This window comes from Myotis yumanensis, unplaced genomic scaffold, assembly GCF_028538775.1.
Source record: "Myotis yumanensis isolate MYYU_CA2020_CCGP unplaced genomic scaffold, mMyoYum1.0.hap1 SCAF_16, whole genome shotgun sequence".
Lineage (NCBI taxonomy): Eukaryota > Metazoa > Chordata > Mammalia > Chiroptera > Vespertilionidae > Myotis > Myotis yumanensis.
Window position 1 is genome coordinate 8252715 of NW_027223767.1, and position 24506 is coordinate 8277220.

At 47.3% G+C, this 24506-nt stretch overlaps 1 protein-coding gene across 4 annotated transcripts in view; it reads right to left on the reverse strand.

The window, feature by feature from the left end:
- The window catches only part of ARHGAP44 (Rho GTPase activating protein 44), a 186076-nt gene that overhangs the window by 85354 nt on the left and 76216 nt on the right, over window positions 1-24506 (reverse strand). For all 4 annotated transcript variants that reach the window (XM_070394907.1, XM_070394905.1, XM_070394904.1 and 1 more), the window contains exons 2-3: window positions 8875-8914; window positions 8394-8498 (exon numbers count right to left, since the gene is read on the reverse strand). In XM_070394907.1, the coding sequence (XP_070251008.1) occupies window positions 8394-8498; window positions 8875-8914 (145 nt within the window). The remainder of the gene's footprint in view (window positions 1-8393; window positions 8499-8874; window positions 8915-24506) is intronic.

Here is a 24506-nt window from a genome sequence, read left to right on the forward strand (position 1 = left end):
TTCATTTTAGTCTTAGAAGGATTTCACTGCCCACAGATCTAGAAAAGTTTCCACAGTAGTTCCTCCACCGATAAGGATCAAGGCTGGGAGCCACCTGAGTGTTAGCGCCCATGTAAAAAAGACCCAACTTAGCAAACCTCATCCTGGCCAGGGATTTGCAGGTCAAAGAGAGGCTATTTAATAAACTCTTCCCTGATCTAGTGTGCTGGAAAACCTTAAGAATCAGGGGAAGGAAAGACAGAATGCTCTGGGGTTTAGAAGTAGTTGCTCTGACTTGTCTGCAATGACTGTTATCTCTAAAATTATCTTGGGCATAAGCAACACACTTAAAGGATGACTCGGACAAACAGTCAATTCTCATATCTATTCCCCAAACACACACAACTCCATGTCCACAATCTCTGGACACCTCTGTCTACTAATTCTAAGCCCAGCCAGTTCCTCTGTAGTTCCCGCCCCCGAGATGCAGCCCGGACTTGCTGCTCGGTGGTTCTCAGTGGTCATTCTGGCCTAACAGTGAAGCCAGAATAACAGCGACGGGCTGTATTTCTTTATACTTATTCACGTTATGCATTATGCTAGGCATTTACATGCATCACCTCACTGAATTCTCGAACACCCTACTGGGTAGGGATTCATTATTGTCATCACCACTTTCCAACTGAAGGAATCAAGGCATAAAGAGGCAACTGACTCCCCAAGGTCAGGCATAATTAGGAGGCAGTAGAGCTGAGTTTCACTCTGGGATAGTCAGGTCCCAGAGCTTAAGTTCAGAACCATCATGGTAAACTGCTTCTGTGTGGAACAGGAAGGATCCAAGCTGGCTTGCTGGTGTGTTAGGCATGTTCCACGCCCAAAATACTCATGGGCCATCCATTCATGACACAATCTATTTTTAGCATTGCCTGGCCTGTGGCAGGCTTTGTTCCAGGCATTAAGAATACAGTCGTGCCCTAGCTGGTTTGGCTCAGTGGATAGAGCATCAGCCTGTGGACTAAAGGGTCCCAGGTTCAATTCCAGTCAAGGGCACATGCCTGGGTTTGCAGGCTCGATCCCCAGTGTGGGGTGTGCAGGAGGCAGCCGATCAATTATTCTCTCTCATCATTAAAGTTTCTATCTCTCCTTCTTCATTCTTCTCTGACATCAATAAAAATATTTAAAAAAAAAAAAAAGAATATAGTCATGACAGAGAGACAAGACCCCTGCTCCCACGGAGCTCACATGTCAGTGATGGGGAACAGACACATGAGCAAATCAATGATCACAATGATTCCAGAGAATAAAAAGTGCTATGAAGACAATAAAATAGGGTGCTGTGATTGGGGGATGGAGGAAGCAAACACATTAGGTGGTAGCGGAAAGAATGGAACAATGCGTTGCTGGCCTAAAATATTGGGTAAGACTATTCCATGTGGAGGGTAGAGCAAGTGCAAAGGCCCCAAGGATATGAGCTGAGCATGTTCAGTAACAGATCAGTGCAGCTGGAGAATGACGACTGAGGGGCGGGGAGCAAGGACTGAACTCCAAGATGCAGGGTCCCAGGGCCAACGTAAGGAGCTGGATTTTATTCTACAACGGGAATCCTTTGTGGGATTTAAGCAGGAGAGTGGCATCAACTGGTTCCCATTTTAGACACTCAGGTTGTAGAGAATGGATTATGAAGGGTTTGGGGTCAGAGTGGGGAGAGGAACGGCTACTAGGAACCGCTATGTCAGGCAAGAGACGACAACTGCATGGACTAGTGTGGCCAACGCTGGAGCCAACGGAAGTGCTCTGAGGGAGGAGCCAGCAGGACTTGGTGAAGGACCAGCTGTGTTGGGTACGGAAAGGGAGGAAAGACTAAGGGATGATGTCTGGGATCTGGATTTGAGCAGGCAGGTGGATTTACTATATACTATTCTCGACGTCTCTGTTTTTCTTTGCCAGGTACTCCTCCTGTTAGAGTTTAAAATTCTGTAGTTCACGAGGTTCTTGATCCAAGGACCATGTGTCTGCTCATCCTGTATTTTCTCCCTAGGTGATCTTATCAAGTGTCATGGACTCCATAGTCACTCAAGCCAGGGCCCCTGAAACCCTCTCCATTCCTCATCCCCCACATCCACTCAGTGCCAAGTCCTCCATACTCTACGTCCAATATTCACCCAATATCCTCCTCACAGTCCCCCTGCATCTCCTCTAATCTACTCCCACGTGTGTACCTGCCCCTTACTTCCAGCACAGCCTCTGCCCCATTAATGCATTCTTCACACAATCACTTCAACACTGGCTTCCCGCGGCTCTCAGGGATAAAGTCCAAATCCTCACCACGGCGCACAAGGTTAGATCGGGCCTGCAGTCCCACCTCGCTCCCCTCTCCTTGTCACCGTCCACACTCTAGTCACTCTGCCACCTTCTCGCTTCTCTTAAAATGCCTGTGTCTCTGAGAACTCCGCATGTCGCCCCTGCCGAGGGGCCTGTTTACACCTTCGGTGCTGCTATCCTCTGCTTGTCCCTGAAGGCCACCTCCTCATGGAAACCTTCTATTTAATTCCTAGCAACTATTCTAAGCACTAAGACATGCTGGTCATAACAGATGAACTCTGTGTGATGCCCGCTTCCCTCCAGACTGAGCTGGCCGAGGGCAGGGGTCCTGCTGAGTGCTCGGAACTTGGCATATGAAAGGGCGAGGACTACGCCCTCCATCTTACCCTGGGTCCTCCATCTTTGGGCAGCCATGTGTTCGGCAAGGCTTCTTCCCGGAAGCCCAAGCCTCTGCTAGCCACACCCAGGACTTCTTTATTTTTTTTTTTTTTTTTTATTTTTTTTTTTTATATTTTAATAATTTTTATTTCTTAAAGTATTACAAAGAGTATTACATATGTCTCCTTTTTTCCCCCCCTTGACATTTCCCCGGCCCCTACCCCCCGCCCCCCCCCCCCCGCCCCGTGTCTAGTGTCCATTGGTTAATCTTATATGCATGCATATAAGTCCTTCAGTTGGTCTCTTAATCCCCGCCCCCCCCAACCCTCCCCAGGCTTCCCACTGTAGTTTAACATTCTGTTCAATGTTGCTCTGCTTCTGTATCTACCCCTGTTCATCAGTCCATACTGGTCCCCTTTATTTGTCCCAACCTCACTGGAGTAGTCTCAACTTCACCAGGGCCGTCTGAGCCTCACCAGGGCCGTTTCAACCTCACCGGGGCCGTCCCTACCTCACGGGGGCCGTTTCAACCTCACCGGGGTCGTCCCTACCTCACGGGGGCCGTTTCAACCTCACCGGGGTTGTCCCTACCAGACTGGGGTCGTCCCTACCTCACGGGGGCTGTTTCAACCTCACCAGGGTCATTCCTACCTCACGGGGGCCGTTTCAACCTCACTGGGGCCGTCCCGACCTCACCAGGGTCGTTTCAACCTCACCGGGGTTGTCCCTACCACACCGGGGCCGTTGCAACCTGACCGGGGTTGTCCCTACCACACCAGGGCCGTTTCGACCTGACTGGGGTTGTCCCTACCTCACGGGGGCCGTTTCAACCTCACCGGGGTCGTCCCTACCTCACGGGGGCCGTTTCAACCTGACCGGGGTTGTCCCTACCACACCGGGGCCGTTTCGACCTGACCAGGGTCGTCCCTACCTCACGGGGGCTGTTTCAACCTCACCGGGGTCGTCCCTACCTCACGGGGGCCGTTTCAACCTCACCGGGGTCGTCCCTACCACACCGGGCCGTTTACCTGACCAGGGTCGTCCCTACCTCACGGGGGCTGTTTCAACCTCACCGGGGTCGTCCCTACCACACCGGGCCGTTTACCTGACCAGGGTCGTCCCTACCTCACGGGGGCCGTTTCAACCTCACCGGGGTCGTCCCTACCACACCGGGGCCGTTTCGACCTGACTGGGGTCGTCCCTACCTCACGGGGGCTGTTTCAACCTCACCGGGGTCGTCCCTACCACACCGGGGCCGTTTACCTGACCAGGGTCGTCCCTACCTCACGGGGGTCGTCCCTACCACACCGGGGTCGTCCCTACCACACCGGGGCCGTTTCGACCTGACTGGGGTCGTCCCTACCTCACGGGGGCCGTTTCAACCTCACCGGGGTCGTCCCTACCACACCGGGGCCGTTTCGACCTGACCGGGGTCGTCCCTACCTCACGGGGGCTGTTTCAACCTCACCGGGGTCGTCCCTACCACGCGGGGGCCGTTTCGACCTGACCGGGGTCGTCCCTACCTCACGGGGGCCGTTTCAACCTGACCGCACACCCAGGACTTCTTTAAACTAACCAATGACAATCAAGGGAAGCGCGCGCGCCATAGATACGACCACATCCTGTGTAACGAGATACCGACTTGGGCCTGGCCGATCGGCAGGGCCCACAGTCCTCTCTCCTCCCCTTACTATAAAACCTCTCTCCCCATAGGGCTGGCCCTCTCTCTGCCACTTGCTGCTGTGTCAGTAAGAAGGGTAGGGGAGCCAAGCCCGGGTTTGAATAAAAGACTCTCTGCTTTTGCATTGGACTCGGCTGGCTCCCTGGTGGTCTATTGGGGATCTTGAAATCTGGGCATAACAGCATATATGCCACCTTGCATGCCAGACTCAGTACTTTCTAAGCATTTGTTGAGTAAGGTGGGGAAATACTTCACATACTAACGGTGTACGTGTTGGATGTGATTTCCCTATGGGAGATGCAAGGACGGTGATCGAAAACAAACATTTCCATTACACTGAGAATCTTAACAATCTATGAATCTACCAGCTATTAGCCTGAACTAGAGAAGGCAAGATGGAAACCAAATTCATATCCTTTCCAGTCCCTGCCCCCCGCCCCGCCCCCCACAAAAGGAATCCAGGTTAAGTCAGTGCCCAGCAGGGAATACTATTCTGCTCATCAAGTAAGTGGCAACAGGACCCACCTTGCTGCCCCCGCTGCCCCCCATGTGGCAGCCAGCCCCAGCTTTCAGGCCAGACCTGTGAAGGTGTGTGATGAAAGTTTCAGTGCTGGAAACAAACTAAACTGCTAAAGAGGTAATGAGCTGGTTAAAAGAGAAATGGAGAAAAATAACAACTTACATGTGCTCAACTGAAGCGCAGAATACTGCCTATATAACCTCAACGTCCCTTCCGACCCTGAGATTCTAGGACTCCACGCGCTCGCTTCAAGGGCCACATGCCCTCTGGCAACATCCATCCTGGGGCCCTCTCTTAACACCATGCCCCGCGGGTGTCTGTTCATCTGTCCCCACCACCACTTTTCCTGGTCTCTGCTCTCTCTCTCTGTTTTCTTTTCTAGTGCTTCCTTCTTTTTTGCTTTTTCTCCACTTTACTTTTATTTATTTGTTTTTATTAAATTTATTGGGATGACACTGATTAATAAGGTTTCAAGTGTGCATTTCTGTGACACATGATCTGTATATCGCATTGAGTGCCCACCACCCAAAGTCACATCATCTCCCCTCAACCAAATATCTGGCCCCTTTACCTTTTACTACCCCCACCCCCACCCTCTAGTAACACAATACAGTTGTCTGTATCTATTAGTTCCCCTCCTTTCTCCCTTTCTCTCTTCACCCATTCCTTAGATCTTGACCCATCTCCTTACCTAATAATCACAAAGAACTAGGCACATATTTCAGTATTTGAGGCAATTAATAAGTCCTGTTCCCCATAAAATCTCTTGAAGCACTACTTTTGAAAAAACTAAAAAATTTAGCCTCGGAAATTTTTTCCTGCAAATCTGTGACTGCTGAATATTTTCAGTAGCTCTTTGGCTTTCTTTTCAGCCAGATTACTTGCCTTATAGGAGGATAAGAAAAGGAATCCCTGGTGGAATTAAGCACTTGAAATCTGTGTAGTGAAAGCACTGGTGTGTACATGCCTGAGCACCTACTTCCACCAGCCTTCTTCAGGTCAGCCTCATTTATAGATTAATCTCTGTCCACCTTAGGTGTAGCCTCAGGGCCTGGCCACACTGCAGGCCTGGCTTCCTGCCAACAGTCCCTGGCGGGTGTCCTAGCAGGTGAATCATGGCAAACCCATTTCTATCAGACACATATTTGCTTCTTGCCTCCCTTGCAGCTAGGTAGGGAGACATGAAAGAAAATGTTCTGGGCAGGATATTTTTCTCCCGGATAAGAACCCTCCCACCACCCTCACACTTGCTACTTTCCATGTGGTTCCGTGTAGACCTAACGCCTGGATCTGATGAACAAACCTGGGACCAGCTACTTCCAACAAGTTAAGCGAGACATGAAGTGCCTTTATGCTGCCGTCAGTCACTCACGATTAATCCCTGTATTAATTAACTATGTTTTTTATTTTTTCCATTCTGAGGCTTTGGCATCTGGGGCCTGGCTTACCTTGGAAGGACTGCCCCTCCCAAGGTTAGCCAATTCCTAGGGACAGTAACTAACTCTTCCAAGAATGTGTCTTTCAAACGCAAACCAACCAATGGGGAGCCCCCACCACTTCCTTTACGGGGGGGGGGGGGGGGGGGCGGGTCTCACACTCTGGGCCACCACCCACCTGCCCCAATCCCCCAGCTTCCAGACAACTAAGGGCAGCCACTGTGTCCCCCAGCCACTGAAAGCATTCAAACTAGCCAACCCGAGCCTGCTCAGCTGCCTCATCTGCTTCTTCCCCTGGAAGCTACAACAAGGCACTGGCCCACCTTTCTCTCCCTCTGCCTCCTGACTGATCCTGGTGCTTCTCCGTGTGGCCCTGAATGGCATGGATGCCCCTCCTCTGGGGAAATGTAAGTCGCAAACTATCTTTTCATGCCAATCATCCCCCAACCCATTGACCTTGCCATATCTCAACTTTTCTATTAATACACTATATTTTAGAACCCTCAGGGAGCCAAATGCCTCCTAACGGAGATGATTTGCAAGACCCTCAATCCAATTAAATCTCTACAAACCTAGGTAATGTTACCTTATCCAGGACCAATAATGCTAGTAGCAATCAACAGCAAGGCCAGTTTCAAGCCTCAGGAGGCAACTCACAATACCAAGACACACTGGGCTGCAGATGCATGATTTTAAGAACAGTGCTTCTTGGAACAAAATAAAGGAGGTGGGCGATAGGCAGGCCTGGCTGCCGGCTCCCACAAGGAATGGCTCCTGAGACTCACTTTGAGGTTTCTTTGGTTAAAGGGCTTCATGTCCAAAGCAATTTTGCAAACTCTCCCTTCGACTGTCCAGGTTCCCCTTGCTGAAATCCCTGATGGACATTTTTCAAAGCTGCGAACATTTTATTTCTACCACAGGTGAGTGATTCCTTCTGGGAATATTAGGAAAGATAGAACCGGGCTGGGAAGAAAATGGAATGATTGACAGCATGTGGAATGGGTCCCATCCTGCAGCATGAGATGGACGAAGGGTCAGGCAGGCGCACTCCACGGCAATCAATAGAAATGAGGCCGACACAGGTGTGTGTGCAGGCGTGCTCTGGGGGACCAGCAAGAAACGAAAAGCTAACAGTAACTCCAGGTCAGAAAAAACTCAAACAGCCCTGGCTGGCATGGTCCAGTTGATTGGAGGGTTGTCCTACACACCGAAAGGTTGTGGGTCTGATTCCCAGTCAGGGCACATACCCAGGTTTCTGGTTTGATCCCTTGTCAGGGTGTGTACAGGAGGCAGCCAATCAATGTTTCTCTCTCACGTCAATGTTTCTCTCTGTTAACGCCCCCTAAAAATCCATTGAAAAATAACCCAATGAGGATTAAAAAAATAATAAAAAACTTAGCCACTAAACATGTTGATTGTAAATTTAAGGAAGGAAAAATAAACCTCCTAGTTTGCATATCCCATCTAAGAATATATTTTAATCTGGTGGAGATTAGGAGGCGGGGGTCTCAGAAGTGAAGTGAGTCCGCACCGACAGTCTACACTAGGACTATCCACTGGGATCACATGATGCAGCGCTTTATTACTAATGAGGGCTATCACAGACATCAGAGTGCTTTCATTTAGCACGCTCTTTATTGTTTCCTTAGAGCAAAAACTGTCTTTCAGGCCTTTACAGGTCACTGTAACCTCCAAAAACAATATAACTTTTCCCATGAGGCCTTAAGACACTATTGAGGCCGTGGAACCTGTGAATGAGCTGCAGCAGGGCTAAGAGCAAGGGTAAAGCCCCCTAAAGTGGGATCTCAAGCCGCCCGGCTGCCCAGACAAGGACAGGGGAGAAACTTGCAACCATGCCTGGTGTGGGCAGAGGATGCTCCAGACGGGGTTCAAGGGCAAGGAGGGGCCGTCACAGAGGGAGCTATCCCGGAGGTCGATTCTCAGACACAGAAGTGACTGTATCAACAGCGATAGGAAACACAGCCCTAAGAATGGGACCCTCTCATGGAAGGGAGCCCTGTCATCAGAGGGACCCCTGTCCTCAGCAGAACCTGCCCGGGGCTGGGAGGGCACTTACGGAGCGCTTGTCGGCCTCGGCGCCTTGCTGGCCCTGGAGACACGCGGTGAGCTTCTTGTGCGTGCTGTGGGAAACCTGCTTCACCAGCTCCAGGCGCTTCTCCACCTGCGCACAGAGCAGGGGGTGACGTCACTGGGTGTGGGCAAGGTCAGGAGGGGTCCTAGGTCTGGACATCAGGGAAGCGTCTGCCATGTGCTTCTGCAGAGAGGGGACTGCCAGGAGACATCCGGTTCCGCAGGACCGGAAGGGGCCTGGTCTCAGACTATGGGGCCACTGCTAACCGCATAAGGAAACGATTTTAAATGTCTCCTAAAAATCTTACCCAAACTGGTATTCAGAATGCCAGGGACTGTTACAAATGATAGACAGTGTCTCTCCACAGACCTGGGTGGGAGCGCTGACGGTGACACGGCACTGGGAATGGCCTGGTCTGACAGGGAGGACAGCCTCGGTGCCCATCAGCTGAGCCGGGCAGCCTTACCTGAAGGAGGTCTTCACTCAGAACTTCAGTCTTTTCTGCCCTAAAGAGAAAAATGAGAAACCTGTCAGCCAAATAAATGAGGAGCGTGCTCTCATACTTACTCCCTACTACTTTCTCTTGTGGAGAGATGGGAAAAGGGGGGACATTAGGAGCAACAATTTCTAAGAGAAAATACAAGTAATACTGAAATTAACCAGCAATGTAACATATTTGCAATCAAGATACTCTGCAGAGTCTCCTGCTACAGACTACAACCTGATGAATAAAACAAACACACTTTTTTTCTTCCCAGACCAGTTTTTGAGGGAACAGAATTAAGCAGTGGCCCCATAGTCTGAGACCAGGCCCCTTCCAGTCTTGTGGAATGGGGTGTCTCCCTGCTATACCTCCAACAAAACAAATGCCAACACAGACACAGCACAGAGTCTGGTGGCACACGCAATGTCGACACGGGGACCCGGTCACCAGTGTCGGCCCCCACCCAGTGAGGAGCTTGTCTTTGAGATTTTCAGGGACAGAACCTGGACCTGGCTGAATGGTCCAGATCTGTGGGCAACCCCCGCCTCAGGGCCGAGGGAGATGTAAGTCTTTGGAGAACAGCATTCCTGACTCAGCGCCCGGAGATGCTCGGAGGGAAGGCTCAGGCGTGAGTTCTCCACACCTGTGTGCTCACTCTCTCCTCCCCACACTCACGCTCTCTCTCACAAACACTCACACAAAATGCCAATTCACATGAAAACAAGTCAACACTAAGAGTGCAGAGAGAGACTGAACTCATCAAAGACTGTAACATACGTATACAATATTGAAGAAAGAATGATGTATTAAAAAATCAGTGCGTGACAGGACTTGTGCTTCTGGAATACGGAGTAATCATATTTCACCTCTTCCTCTCACTAAGTACAAACAAAACCAAGGACATTATATACAAAACAAACATAAGAAAACTGCAGGTGGAGAGAAGGCGGAGTGGCTAGGAATCTCCGGACCCATGAAATGGATGGTAGGATTTTTTCCTTCTGATGTTCCTGACTTGGAGCTTAGGAGGCTGAGACCTGAAATACCAATGGGTGCAGACACAACAACCCAACCAAAGCCTTGTCTTTGTAACTTTCCTAGTGAGTTATTTATAGGCAATAACTGCTCCGCCAAACACTACAGAAAAACCTGTCTTCCTAGCCCACCCACACAAGCAAAGGCTGAGCAGGGTGCAGGAGGAGCCACCCTCACCAGGCACCCATCCCACCTCCCTCCCCACAGCCGGGGTATCAGTGCCAGAGAAAATAAATATGAAACTGGGACACTGATCCCTGCTGGGCAGTGACAATGGAAACCACATGGGTAGCCTGGACTCCACCCTCACTTGGTGGTAGCGAAGCATCCCCTCTCCTCCCTGGGAGGTGGTGTCACAGGAGGCCCCGTGGAAAGTCAGGGGTCTCACAACCACCCAGTGGTAACTAGGCCACCCTCGTCCATGGTGTCAATGAAAGCCAAGTGGGGAGCAATAATGGGGAGCCACAATTCCTACTCCCACCCAGCAATAATGATGAGCACCCCACTCTTGGGCAAGTGGGGACAAGAAGGCCAAGTAGAGAACCTTGATTTTGACTCCCACTTGGCAGTAACAAAGAAAAATTCTACCTTCCTCTGCTGGCTCTGAGTAAAGCCAGCTAAAAAGAAAGTGTAAATAAGGTTAAGTGTCTCATAATACATATGTCCAGGTTTCAATAAAAAATTACTCATTATACCAATAGCCAGAAAAATCTCAAATTGAATGAAAAATGATAATCAATAAATGTCAACATCAGGGATGACAGAAATGTTAGAATTATCTGGTAAAGACTTTAAAGCATTTGGTATATAAATGTTTCAATGAGCAAGCATGAATATGCTTAAAACAAATAAAAATAGAAAGTCTCATAAAAGAAGGTATAACGAGGAATGAAATGAAATTTTTAGATCTGAAAATTGCAATGATATAAAATGTAAAGACCCAGTGGATGTGTTCAACTGCAGAATAGAGGGGGCAAAGGAAAGAATCAATGAACTGAAAGGAAGCACAATAAAAAATTTCCTGATCTGAACAACAGAGCAAAAACAGACCAAACCAAGAACTAAATAAAAATAAAGTCTCAGAGACCTGAAGGACTATAACAAAAGATTAAATATTTATGTCATCAGAAAAAGAATAAAAAAGAGTGCTGAAAAAATATTCAAAGAAATAATGGCTGAAAATTTTGCAAATTTGGTAAAATACATAAACCTACCTACTGAAGATGCTGAGCAATCCCCAAACAGGAGAAACACAAAGAAATTCTCACCAAAACACATAGTCAAACTTGTATAAACTAAGACAAAGGCAATTTTGACACCAGACTGCTTTCCATAGTGGCTGTACCATCTATACTCCCACCAGCAGTGAATAAGGGTTCACTTTTTTCCACAGTCTCTCCAACACTTGTTATTGCTTGTCTTATTGGTAATAGCCACTCAACAGGTATGAGGTGGCCATCTGATTTTTGACATAGGTGCAATGGCCATTCAATGAGGAAACAGATACTCTCTAACAAACTGTGCTGGTACAATTGAATATTCATATAAAAAAATATGGACCTTGACCCACACTTCAAATAATTCATAATGGATCATAGAGTTAAATATAAAACATAAGACTATAAAACTTTTGGAGAAAACATCTTTGACTTTGGGTTAGACAATGAGTTCTTAGATATGACATCAAAAGCATAATCCATAAAAGAAAAAATTGATATATCAGACTTCATCAAAATTAAAAGTTTTTTGCTCTGTGAAAGGCAGTACCCTATCTAATAAAGAAGGAATATGCTAATTGACCCTCATGCCATCACAAAGATGGCAACGCCCACAGCCAATAAAAAGGGAATATGCTAATTGACTGCCCCGCCCACAAAGATGGCCACGCCCACAGCCATAAGATGGTGACGCCCAGTCCCTTCAGCACCCCAGCCGCCCAGGGCCGGCCCAAAGGACAACCAAACAACTGAGCAGCAGGCTGCGTGGGGCGACCAGGCTGGCAGGGGGGTTAGTGAGGGACAACCAAACAACTGAGCAGCAGGCTGCGTGGGGTGGCCAGGCCAGCAGGAGGGTTAGTGAGGGATGATCAAGCAACTGAACAGCAGGCTGCGTGGGGCGACCAGACTGGCAGGGGGGTTAGTGAGGGACAACCAAACAACTGAACAGCAGGCTGTGTGGGGTGACCAGGCTGGCAGGGGGGTTAGTAAGGGATGACCAAACGACTGAACAGCAGGCTGCGTGGGGCAACCAGGTCGGCGGGGGGAGGGTGGGCCGTGAGAGGTGACCAGGCTGGCAGGGAGGGCAGTTGGAACCGACCAAGCCAGCGGGGGGGGGGGGGGGGGGGGGCTGTTGGGGGCAACCAGGCCGGCAGGTGGTGGGCATTAAGAGGCAACCAGGCAGGCTGGCGGGGGGGGGGGGGGGGGGGGGGAGGCGGCAGTTGGGGGCGACCAGGTCGGCAGGGGGGACAGTTGGGGGCAATTAGGCTGGCAGGGGGGGCAGTGAGGTGTGATTAGGCCGGCAGGGGGGTAGTTGGGGTGACCAGGCCAGCACGCAGAGGCATTGAGGGATGATCAGGCCATCGGGGAGTGGGGGACAGTTAGGGGCGACCAGGCAGGTAGGCAGGTGAGTGATTAGGAGCCAGTGGTCCAGGATTCTGAGAGGGATGTCCAACTGCTGGTTTAGGCCCGATCCCCGGGATTGGGCCTAAACCAGCAGTCGGACATCCCCCAAGAGGTCCTGGATTGGAGAAAGTGCAGGCTGGGCTGAGGGGATCCCCCACACACATGCACAAATTTCATGCACCGGGCCTCTAGTTAAAAGATAAAAAGAAAACCCCCAGAAAGAGAAAATATTTGTAGATCACATATATGATAAAAGAATATATAAAACATGTGAAAAACTCTCAAACTTGACAATAAGGAAATTCTATTAAAACAGGCAAAAAATATGAACAGAAACTTTATCAAGGAAGTTATATAGATGGCAAATAAGAACAAGAAAATATATTCAACATCATTATCCATTGAGAAAATGCAAAGTAATACCCAAAGAAGATAATACTATTAATACAGAAAAATAACAAAGCAACAAGACCCCGGCTGTGTCAGGCTCTGGAGAGGATGCAGAGGACGGGAGCTCTCACGCTGCTGGGGGTGAAGCAACAAAAACTGGGCAGCCACTGAGGACAAGAGCGTGGCAGTTTCTCATGAACTTGATCGTTCACTTGCCCACTTGCTGTATGACGTAACAATCCTACTCTGGGAAAATAAAGATTTATATCTACAAACACACATAAAACCTCATGAAGGTTTGTAGCAACTTTGTTTGTGGTAACAAAAAGCTGGAAATAGCCCAAATACCCTTTAACAGATAAATGGCAATAAATAGGAAGAGACTACCAAGACATGCTACAAAAAACACTCCTATGCTTAGTGAGAAAAGTCTACCTCGAAAGGTCACATAAACTACTGAATGATTCAATTTATACGAGATCCTGGGAAAGCAAAACTATAGGGATGTAAAACAGCAGCAGGCGACAGATTGGAGTGGGGAGGGTTTGAGTCCAGTGAATTTTTTAAGGTAATGGATTTTTCATATCCTGTTTGTGTTGGTGTATGTTAAAACTCACAGAACTATACAGAAATAAAGTGATGTTTACTTTATGTAAATTTGAAAAGTAAAAAAAACTCTCAGAACTGAGATCCTAGAAAACAGTATCATGTGTGTCAAGAAGGGAGAATGATTGGAATAAAGAATTCTAAGCTCCTAATATTGGCTCGTAGAGGGAGTTTAAGGAATAATTTAGATTTTGTTAGGCCAAAACATGATAAATGTTTCAAGGGTAGTAATAAAAAGTAGAAATTAGAGTATAGATCTTCCAAACCAATAGAGGCAAAATAATTGAAATAAGAAAACAAACATAAAAATCCACAATAAAACTCAGTGAATCAAAACAAAGGGTAAAGATAGTAGTAGGTAAAGCAGTGCAGAAGAAGAAGAAAAAAGAAAAGAAAAGTAAAATAGCAGTACAAATTCAAATATCTATAATAATAAAAGCATAATATGCTAATTAGACCAGACGTCCTTCTGGACAACCTTCTGGATGGAGCTGGGGCTGCAAGGGAAGCCTGGGTCCCGGGTGTCTGCTGGTGGCCAGAAGGAAGCCTAGGTCCCAGGTGCCTGCCAGCAGCCAGAGGGAAGCCCAGGTCCTGGGTGCCAGAGGGAAGCCAGCACTAGCAGCCGGGGGAAGGAAGGCTTACTCTTGCACAATTTCATGCATCAGGCCTCCAGTCTATATATATAAAAGCCTCAGCAACCAAACGACCAAACAACCGAACAACCGGTCTACTGGTTGCTATGATGCACACTGACCACCAGGGGGAAGATGCTCAACGCAGGAGCTGCCCCCTGGTGGTCAGTGTGCTGCCACAGTGTGAGTATGGCTCAGCTGACTGACAGGCACCAGACCCTGGGATCACTGCTGGTGAGTGCAGCTGTGGTGGCACGAGCCTCTCCTGTCACCTTGACAGCATGAACCAAGTGGTGGCAGGAGGGGCTGGGATGAGCGGGAGCGGCGCCTGGCTGCCTGCCGCTTTGTGCACTACTACATCCCTCGGGGGATGTCGGACTGCCGGTTTCAGCCCGATCCCCTCAGCCTGCAGGGATTGGGCCGAAACCAGCAGCCCGACATCCCCTCAGGCGTCCTGGATTTCGAGAGGGCACAGGCCAGGCTGAGGGACCACACCGGTGCATGAATCCTCTAGTATCACTAATAAAAATGGACTAAATGTGCCAGTTAAAAGCTAAGGATAGCCCCGGCCAGATGGTTCTGTTGTCTGGAGCATTGTCCCATACACCAAAAGGCTGCCGGCTTGATTCCTGGTAAGAGCACATACCTAGGTTTCAGGTTTAATCTAGTTGAGGTGTGTACAGGAGGCAACCAATTGCTGTTTCTCTCTCACATCAATATTTCTCTCTCTCTCAAATCAATAAAAACATATCCTCAAGTGAGAATTTTTAAAAAGCTTAAAAATTAAAAAAGTCTAGCTCTGCACTAGTTATAAGAACTGTACCTAACCAAAGAACTTGTATGCATTATGCATAACCCATGGCCAATGGCAATAGGATGGTGAAGGCCTGGGGCAGGGGGTGGGGTGGGCTACAAGAGGTCAATGGGTGGGGGTAAGGGGACATATGTAATACTTTCAACAATAAAGATTAAAAAAAAAGAACTGCACCTAAAACATAAACAATCAGGAATATTAAAGATAAAAACAGAAAAAAACACATACCAGGCTATCTCTAATTAATATTATATTAATATTGGCCAAAATAGACTCTGAGGCAAAGAAACAAACCACAAACTGAAAAAGACATGAGAGAAAGGATTACAATATAATGACAGAAAAGTTTAACTCATTGAGAAACTCTGAGAACTTTGAACTTGGGTATATGTGATAAGAATCACAAAATATATAAAAACTGATAGATGTCATCATTCCTCTTTCAATTAACAAAAAGTAAAGCAAAAAATGTTAGTGAATTCGTGGCTGGTGTGGCTCAATGGTTGGAGTGTCATCCTATATACTGAAAGGTTGCAGGTTCGATTCCAGGTCAGGGCACATACCTAGGTTTCAGGTTCAATCCCCGGTGAGGCATGAATGGAAAGGTAACCTATTGATGTTTCTCTCTCTTTTCTTCCCTCCCTCCCTCCCTCCCTCCCTCCCTCCCTTCCTCCCTTCCCCTGTCTAAAATAAATGAGCATGTCCTCAGGTGAGGATTTTAAAAAATTCTTTAAAGAAAATAAAGTGAGTAAAGATATAGAGGATTTGAAAGCACCAGTTAACAGGATTTTTTTGATAGACATACATGAGAACCTGAATCTAATCATGAGAGAATATAAATTCTTCTCATTCATGCAAGAATCCATTTTAAAAAAATTAACCACTTATTAGCCTACTAGAGGCCCGAAGCACAAAATGTATGCACAGGTAGGGTCCCTAGACCTGGCTGGTGATCAGAGCTGATTGGGGTCTTCTGGCTGCTGGCCAGAGCCTTCCTTTCCCGGCTGCCAGCTGCCGGCTGGGGACTTCCTTCATTCGATGCCACCCCCTGGTGGTCGGCACACATCATATCGAGCGATTGAACTCCCAATCTCCTGAGGGGACACTTTGCATATTAGCCTTTTATATATATATAGACTAGAGACCTGGTGCATGAAATTCGTGCACTGGGGGGTGTGGGTCCCTCAGCCCAGCCTGCCCCCTCTCACAGTCCGGGAGCCCTCAGGGGATGTCCTACTGACGGCTTAGGCCAGCTCCCCAGGGCACGGAAGCTCGGAGCAGGTGCCCCGTGTGTGTGTGTGTGTGTGTGTGTGTGTGTGTGTGTGTGTCCCCGCTGGAGGCCTGCCCCCAGCTGTGTCAGAGGCTCAGAGCAGGCACCCCTCTGTGTTGATCTCTCAGGCTCCGGGCCGCACCTGCGTGTTGTTCTCTCAGGCTTGGGGTCATACCCGGCCCCTCCTCCTGAGCTGGTCGTGACCGTTATGGAGTCCCGACCTCATTTGCATATTACTTCTTTTTAAAACACACACACACACACACACACACACACACACATATATATATATATATAGAGAGAGAGAGAGAGAGAGAGAGAGAGAGAGAGAGATTTGGTGAGACAAGTTTGTCACACATTCTATTAGCTATCTAATGCTGTGCAACAAATTACCCCAAACATTAGTAGCTTAAAACAATGAACATTTATTATCACACTAGAGGCCCAATGCATGAAATTCATGCAAGGGGCCTGCCCCTGGTGCCACGGCAATTGCCTCTGCCTCTGCCCCCGCCCACTGCGGCCTCGATCCCCGCCTGCCTCGGCCCTCGCAGCTCCGGCTTCGTCCAGAAGGTCATCCAGAAGGACCTCCAGTTTAATTAGCATATTATGCTTTTATTATATAGGACTAGAGGCCTGGTGCACAAAAATTTGTGCACTCGGGGGGGGGAGGGGTCCCCCAGCCCGGCCTGTGCCCTCTCACAGTCTGGGACCCCTCGGGAGATAACGACCTGCTGGCGTAGGCCTGCTCCCGGGTGGCAGAGGGCAGGCCCAATCCCTAGGTGCAGCCCCTGGTCAGGCTCAGAGCAGGGCTGATTGGGGAGTTGGGGCCCCGCCCCCTGTCATGCACAGAGCAGGGCGGATCGGGAGGTTGCAATGCCACCCTCAGTCACGCTCAGGATAGACTGATTGGGGGGTTGGGGCACCGCCCCCTGTTACACTCAAGGCAGGGTCAATGGGGAGGTTGCGGCGCCACCCCCTGTCACGCACAGAGCAGGGCCGATCAGGGGGTGGGGGCGCTGCCCCCTGTCACTCACAGAGCAGGGCCAATCAGGGGGTTGGGGCGCTGCCCCCTGTCACTAACAGAGCAGGGTCCATCTGGGGGGTTGGGGAGCTCCCCACTGTCACTCAGAGAGTAGGGTCGATAGGGGAGCTGGGACACCGCCCCCTGTCACACACAGAGCAGGGCTGATCAGGGGGTTGGGGCATTGCACCCTGTCACACTCAGGGCAGGGCCAATGGGGAGGTTATGGCTCTACCCTGTCACACACAGAGCAAGGCCCGTGGAGGGGGATTGGGGCGCCACCCTCTATTACCCACAGAACAGGGCCGATCAGGGAGTTGAGGCGCCACCACTGTCACACTCAGGGCAGGGCCGATGGAGAGGTTATGGTTCTACCCTGTCACACACAGAGCAGGGCCGATCAGGGGGTTGGTGCGCTGCACCCTGTCAAACACAGAGCCGCAGGGCAATCAGGGGGATTGGGGAGCTCCCTCCCTATCAGGCACAGAGCAGGGCTGATCAGGAGGTTTGGGCGCTGCCCCCTGTCACACTGATCCCAGTGCCGGGAGCCTCGCTGCTCCGCTGATCCCGGTGCCGGGAGGCATATTACCCTTTTACTATATAGAATAGAGGCCTGGTGCACGGGTAGGGGCCGGCTGGTTTGCCCTGAAGGGTGTCCTGGATCAGGGTGGGGGTCCCCACTGGGGTGCCTGGCCAGGCTGGCTGAGGGGCTGAGGGCTGTTTTCCCGCTGGCAGTTGACTAAAAGCTCCCAACCGCTCCTTGTTTTCTTTTTTTTTTTTTATTCTGGGCCAGCTTTAGCTCTGAGGCCTCGCTGCTGAAAACATGGATACAATGTTGCGGTCCGGGGCTGACTGAAAGCTGGTTTTGTTTAGCTTCTTATTTGCAACATAGTAATAGTTGCTTAGAGTTGCAGTTGAGAGGCCGGCAAGTGAGGCGGGGAACGTTGGAGTCTGCAGTTCCTGGAGGAAGCAAGCCTCCCTGCTCACTTCAGTGCCTGGCTGCTGGCCGCCATCTTGGCTGACAGTTAATTTGCATAAGGATATGCTGATTAGCCAATGGGAAGGGTAGCAGTCGTACGCCAATTACCATGTTTCTCTTTTATTAGTGTAGATTAATTAGCATATTATGCTTTTATTATATAGGATAAAGCACATCTTAAGGAACATCAAATGACAGATGACACACAAATGATTTCCTCTTAACTACAATTTAGATTGAAATCAATAATAAAAAAGTTAAATTTTTTAAAAAATTATGAAGTTTAGGCCATGGCCAGGTGGCTCAGTTGGTTGGAGCGTCATCCCATACACCAAAAGGTTCGAATCCTGGTCAGGGCACATACCTAGGCAATCTGTCTCTCTCTATATATCTATATCTCTCTATCTAAAAATCAATTTAAAAAAACATACCCTTGGGTGAGAATTTTAAAAAATTACGAACTGAAAACATTTTAAATTGCACAAAGGTCAAGAATAATCATTTAGAAATTTAAAATACTGAGAATTGAAAACCAATGAAAATACTCGCATATCAAAGTTGTCAGATAGCAAAGTGATACTTAAAAATACAGAAGCCTAAAATGCTTATATTGGAAAAGGAGACTGAAAATACTTAGAATAAGTATGAGCAGAATAAAATTAAAGAAATGAGAAGAAAATTTAAAAAGGGAAGAGATTAGTAAAATACAAAAAAAAAATCATACAATAGAATCAAAAAAGTCAAAGTTAATTCTTTGAAAAGACTAACAAAGTGGCAAACCTCTATAAGATTTATTAAGGGAAAAAATGAGAAAAGAAATAGATAAACAATAGGAAATAAAAGTGGAATATAACCAATGATGTGCAGAAATTAAAAAGATAAATAAAAATAATAAACTTTATGAAAACTCAGACAAAATTGCCAAGTAGCTAGAAAAATAAAGCAAGCAAAAACTGACTCAAGAATAAATAGGAAGTCTAAATAGTCCTATAAACATTAAAGAAATTAAACTAGTAATTAAACATCTTTCCACAAAGAAAACAGAAGAACAAGATGTTTTACAAATTTCCAAGAAATGTTTCTTTCCAAACATTTCCAAACATTATACAAACTCCCAAAAAGAATGCAAAAAAAAAGCGACACACTACAACTCATTCTAAGAGACAAGTATAAGTTGATACTGAAACTAGACAAGGAAAATTATAAATCAGTCTTACATAATAACAATGATACAAACATCCCAAACAAAATAAATTAGCACACTATGAACAAGTTAGATTAACTGTTGGAATGCAAGAGTGATTTCACTTTAGAAATCTGCAAGTGCAATTCATCACATTGGCAGATTAAAGGCAAAATCATAACTATCTCAAAAAAATACAGACAAAATATTTAATAAAATGCAATGTTTGCTCATGAGAAAAAGTAAAATAAGTAAAATCCTTATATTGATTTTTTAAATACCTATAAAAGCTATTCATAACAGAAACATATTAAAAATATCCCCTTTATAATTAAGAATAAGACAACGATGCCTACTAACATTGTCTATCCAGACTGTTAAGCATCTGCAATAAAAGATGTAAAAAACAAAAAGGAAGAACCAAAACTGACATAATCTATAAATTATTAAAAACAATTAAAGTTGCCCTGGCTGGTGTGGTTCAGTGGATAGAGTGTTGGCCTGTGGACTGAAGGCTCCCGGGTTCGACTTCTGGTCAGGGCATATGCCTGGGATGCTGGCTCGATTCCCACGGTGGGGCATACAGGAGACAACCCATTGATGACTCTCTCTCATCATTGATATTTCTCTCTCTCTCTCCTTTCCTCTCTGAAATAAATAAAAATATATTTAAAACAAAAACATAACAATGAAAGTTTAGAAAAGTAGCTGGATATATGATCAATACAACAAAATCAATATAACCAGCATATACTCAGAAAACCTAATTTTAAAAGACCATTTAACACAGAAAAGACACTTGGCATACATTTAATAAAATGGGTAATATCTTTATGGAGAAATCTTTTTTAATCACTAATATTCACTAATATTTTCTACTCTACTCAACATTAACCCAGGGGTCCTCAAACTACAGCCCACGGGCCACATATGGCACGCCGAAAACATTTATCCGGCCAGCCGGGTGTTTTTGCCGCTGCTGCCTGTTGCTTAGCAGCCGACTGGTCCCGAGCCCGCAGTGCGCATGTGTGGAATGTGTGCCACACTATCTGATTCCCCTCCTTCTCTCTGTCTCTCCACTTCTCCTCTCAGTCTCGGGTGTGATCGGACGAGTCACGAGCTTGCCTGTGCAGAGCCTGCTGCTGCCTGAGGACCAAGGTAAGAACAAGTCAGGATTTTTTTTTTAAGTTAGGAGGTCTATTTTTTTTTTTATTTTGCAGTTAGTAGGGCCTTTTTTTTTTTTTTTAAGTTAGGAGAGCCTTTTTTTTGAAGTTAGGAGAGCCTTTTTCCAGAATGAAACATCTGAAATCTCCAACTAGATCTAGACTAACTGATGCACACTTGCATCACTTGTTACGACTGGCAGTGACAAATATGGAAGTGGACATTGACCATCTCATTAGCCAAAAGCAGGCCCATAGTTCCCATTGAAATACTGGTAAGTTTGTTGATTTAACTTTACTTGTTCTTCATTTTAAATACTGTATTTGTTCCCGTTTTGTATTTTTATTTCAAAATAAGATATGTGCAGTGTGCATAGGAATTTGTTCATAGTTTTTTTAAAAACTATAGTCCGGCCCTCCAACCGTCTGAGGGATAGTGAACTGGCTCCCTGTTTAAAAAGTTTGAGGACCCCTGCATTAACCAATATAAATTGAGAGAGATATTATATTTTTGGATTAGAAGAATTAATTTTGTAAAGATATAAGTTCTCTTCTTCAAAGGCAACTTCAATAAAAGATACGAATAAGGTATTTTTTTAAAAAATGAAGTTAAGAGTCTGCACCCAAATTGTATACAAATATGCAAAGACTTAAGAAAAAAAAAACAAGACTAGGGAACTTTATTACCAGATACTGAAACTTATTAAGTTAGCGTAATTAAGATAATATTATATCAATGTTCACATTGAAAACTGAAATAGAAAACAGTACCCAGAAATAGACCCACACAAATGAAGACAAGTTGTAACTGTAGTTAAATAGTTATTAATAGTTATTAGTAATAGTTATTAATAAGGAAGCAAAGGGAATCGGACATTGTTGAGCCTAAAGGGCTGGGACAGTGGTTCTCAACCTCCCTAATGCCGTGACCCTTTAATACAGTTCTTCATGTTGTGGTGACCCCCAACCATAAAATTATTTTTGTTACTACTTCATAACTGTAATTTTGCTACTGTTATGAATCATAATGTAAGTATCTGATATGCAGGATGTATTTAAAGGGGTCGCGACCCACAGGTTGAGAAGCACTGGGCTGGGGAGCATAAGCCTGTTTTCTTCACCCGGAAGCTCCAGCTTCACACACTCCAGGGGATCACAGCATTGTCCCTCCAAGGGGATTAAGGCCCTCCTTTGCCTGCTCTGGTATCTGATTGTGAGGGGGAGGTAAGCCATGCCCAACAGAAGTCAAATGGCACAGGGGGAGGTGCTTGACCATAGAGGCGTGTACACCTAACCTGGGGAAGGATTCACTGGTCAGGGTGGACCTATCAGGATCCTGTGAAAACCTGGAAACTTGGGAAGTTGATTGGTTATTTTGAAAAAGCTCCTGGGAGAGAGATTAAAAATGGCGGAGAAGTAAGTGGATGCTGCACGGACATGCTCCCAGGACAAAACTGGAATTATAACCAAAATTCAGAAAAACTTCCTGAATAATCAACAGAAGACTTGCTGGAGAGGAGCCTGATAAACAAAGACCGAAAGTGGAGACTGCATAGAAACTCGCAGCCAAAATGAGAAGACAAAGAAACAACCCCCAAATGAAAGAATGAGAGAATTCTCCAGAAGAAAAGGTAAATGAAATGGAGATAAGATAGTAAAGATGCTCAACAACATGAGAAAAGACATAGGAACTATGAAAACAGAAATAAAGAATGATATAGCACAAATAAAGAACACATTGGATGGAAGGAATACACAGCAGATTAGGGGAAGCTAAGGATCAAATAAGTGAATTAGAAGACGGTTGAAAAAAATCACTCAGATACTCAAAAAAAACCACAATTAAAAAACAGGAGGACAGCTTAAGGAAGCTGTGGGACAACATGAAACATAACAATCTTACCTAATAGACAAACATGGTAATTGACCATACCTTCGCTACACCTCCCATTGGCTAATCAGTGAGACATGCAAATTAACCACCAACAAAGATGGCGGCCGGCAGCCAGAGCTGGAGCGAGCAGGAGGCTTGCTTGCTCCAGTGATGGAGGAAGCCAAGGTTCCCCGCCTGCCGCAGCCTGCTCTAAGCTACACTCAAAGCAACAAAGTTTCAATTATAGAAGCTAAACAAGCTCCAGATACCTGCTTTCAGCCGGCCCTGGCCACGGAGCTGGAGCCTTGGGTTGCTCCTGGTGATGGAGGAAGCCAAGCCCTGGCCGGCTCTGAGCTCCATTCCAGGTTACAAAGTTTCAATTATAGAAGGTAAATAAGTCCCAGAAAAAAAAGAAAGAAAAAAAAGAAAGAAAAAAAGGAGAGGCTGGGAGCTTCCATCGCTGGGGAGGCTTGGCCAGCCTGAAAACGGCCCTCAGCCCCTCACCTAGACTGGCCAGACCACCCCAGTGGGGACCCCTACCCTAAAGGGGGTGTGGCCAGCCTGAAAACAGCCATTAGCCCCTCACCCAGGCTGGCCAGGCACCCCAGTGGCACCCCATTGGAGACCCCCACCCTGAAGGGCAAACCAGCCAGCCCCCACCCGTGCACCAGGCCTCTATCCTATATAATAAAAGGGTAATATGCAAACTGACCTTAACAGCAGAAAGACTGGGAATGACTGGTGATTATGACACACACTGACCACCAGGGGGCAGATGCTCAATGCAGGAGCTGCCCCCTGGTGGTCAGTACGCTCCCACAGGGGGAGCTCTGCTCAGCCACAAGCCAGGCTGATGGCTGCCAGTACAGCGGTGGTGGTGGGAGCCTCCCCCGCCTCCTCAGCAGCACTAAGGATGTCCGACTGCAGCTTAGGCCTGCTCTCCACTGGCAAGTGGACATCCCCCAAGGGCTCCCGGGCTGCCAGAGGGATGTCTGATTGCCAGCTTAGGCCCAATCCCCTGGGGAGCGGGCCTAAGCCAGCAGGTGGTCATCCCCCGAGGGGTCCCAGACTGCGAGAGGGCACAGGCCAGGCTGAGGGACCGCCCCCCCCCCCCCCGAGTGCACAAACTTTTGTGCACCGGGCCTCTAGTCTTACCTAATAATAGACAAACATGTAAATTGACTGTACCTTTGCTACGCTAACCAGCCAATCAGGACAGTATGCAAATTAACTTAAAAGATGGCGGTTAATTTGCATACGTAGGCTCCAAGCGTTGGAGCGAAGTCTGATGGCCCGGGGCTGGAGTAGCAACGGCCCTGGGGCCGGCGGAGCAGCAAAAGCCTCACGGCCCCGGGGCCGGCTCCGGCCGGAGCCCAGCCAGAGCAAAGGCCTGGGTGCCGGTTGCCGAAGGAAAACCGGTGCCAGCAGCCAGGGGAAAGGAAGGCCTATTGCATGAATCTCTTCGTGCAACAGGCCTCTAGTATTAGAATAGCAGGTGTGCCAGAAGAGGCAGAAAGGGAGAAAGGAATAGAGAATGTGTTTGAAGGAAAAATGACAGAAAACGTCCCTAACCTGGTAAAGGAAAAAGTCACACAAGTCCAAGAGGCACAGAGAACCCCAAGGAAGAACCCAAACAGGCCTATGCCCAGACACATCACTATTACCTACAAAGGAGCTCCCATAAGGCTGACACCTGATTTCTTATCAGAAACTCTACCGGCGAGAAGGGAATGGCATGAAGTACTCAAGGTAATGGAAAGCAAGGATCTGAGACCAAGATTACTATATCCTGCAAGACTACCATTCAAAATAGACAATGAAATAAAGAGCTTCATGGACAAAAAAAAAATGGCTAAAGGAGTACATCATCACCAAGCTTGCATTATAAGAAATGCTAAAGGGATCTGACCATTCCAAATGGTGAAGCTACAGAGCAATGGGAACCTCCACAGAGAACAATGTGCCGTTACCTTGCTCATTTGACATTGAAACTCAGTACCTGAATGAAATATATTTTAACGGAA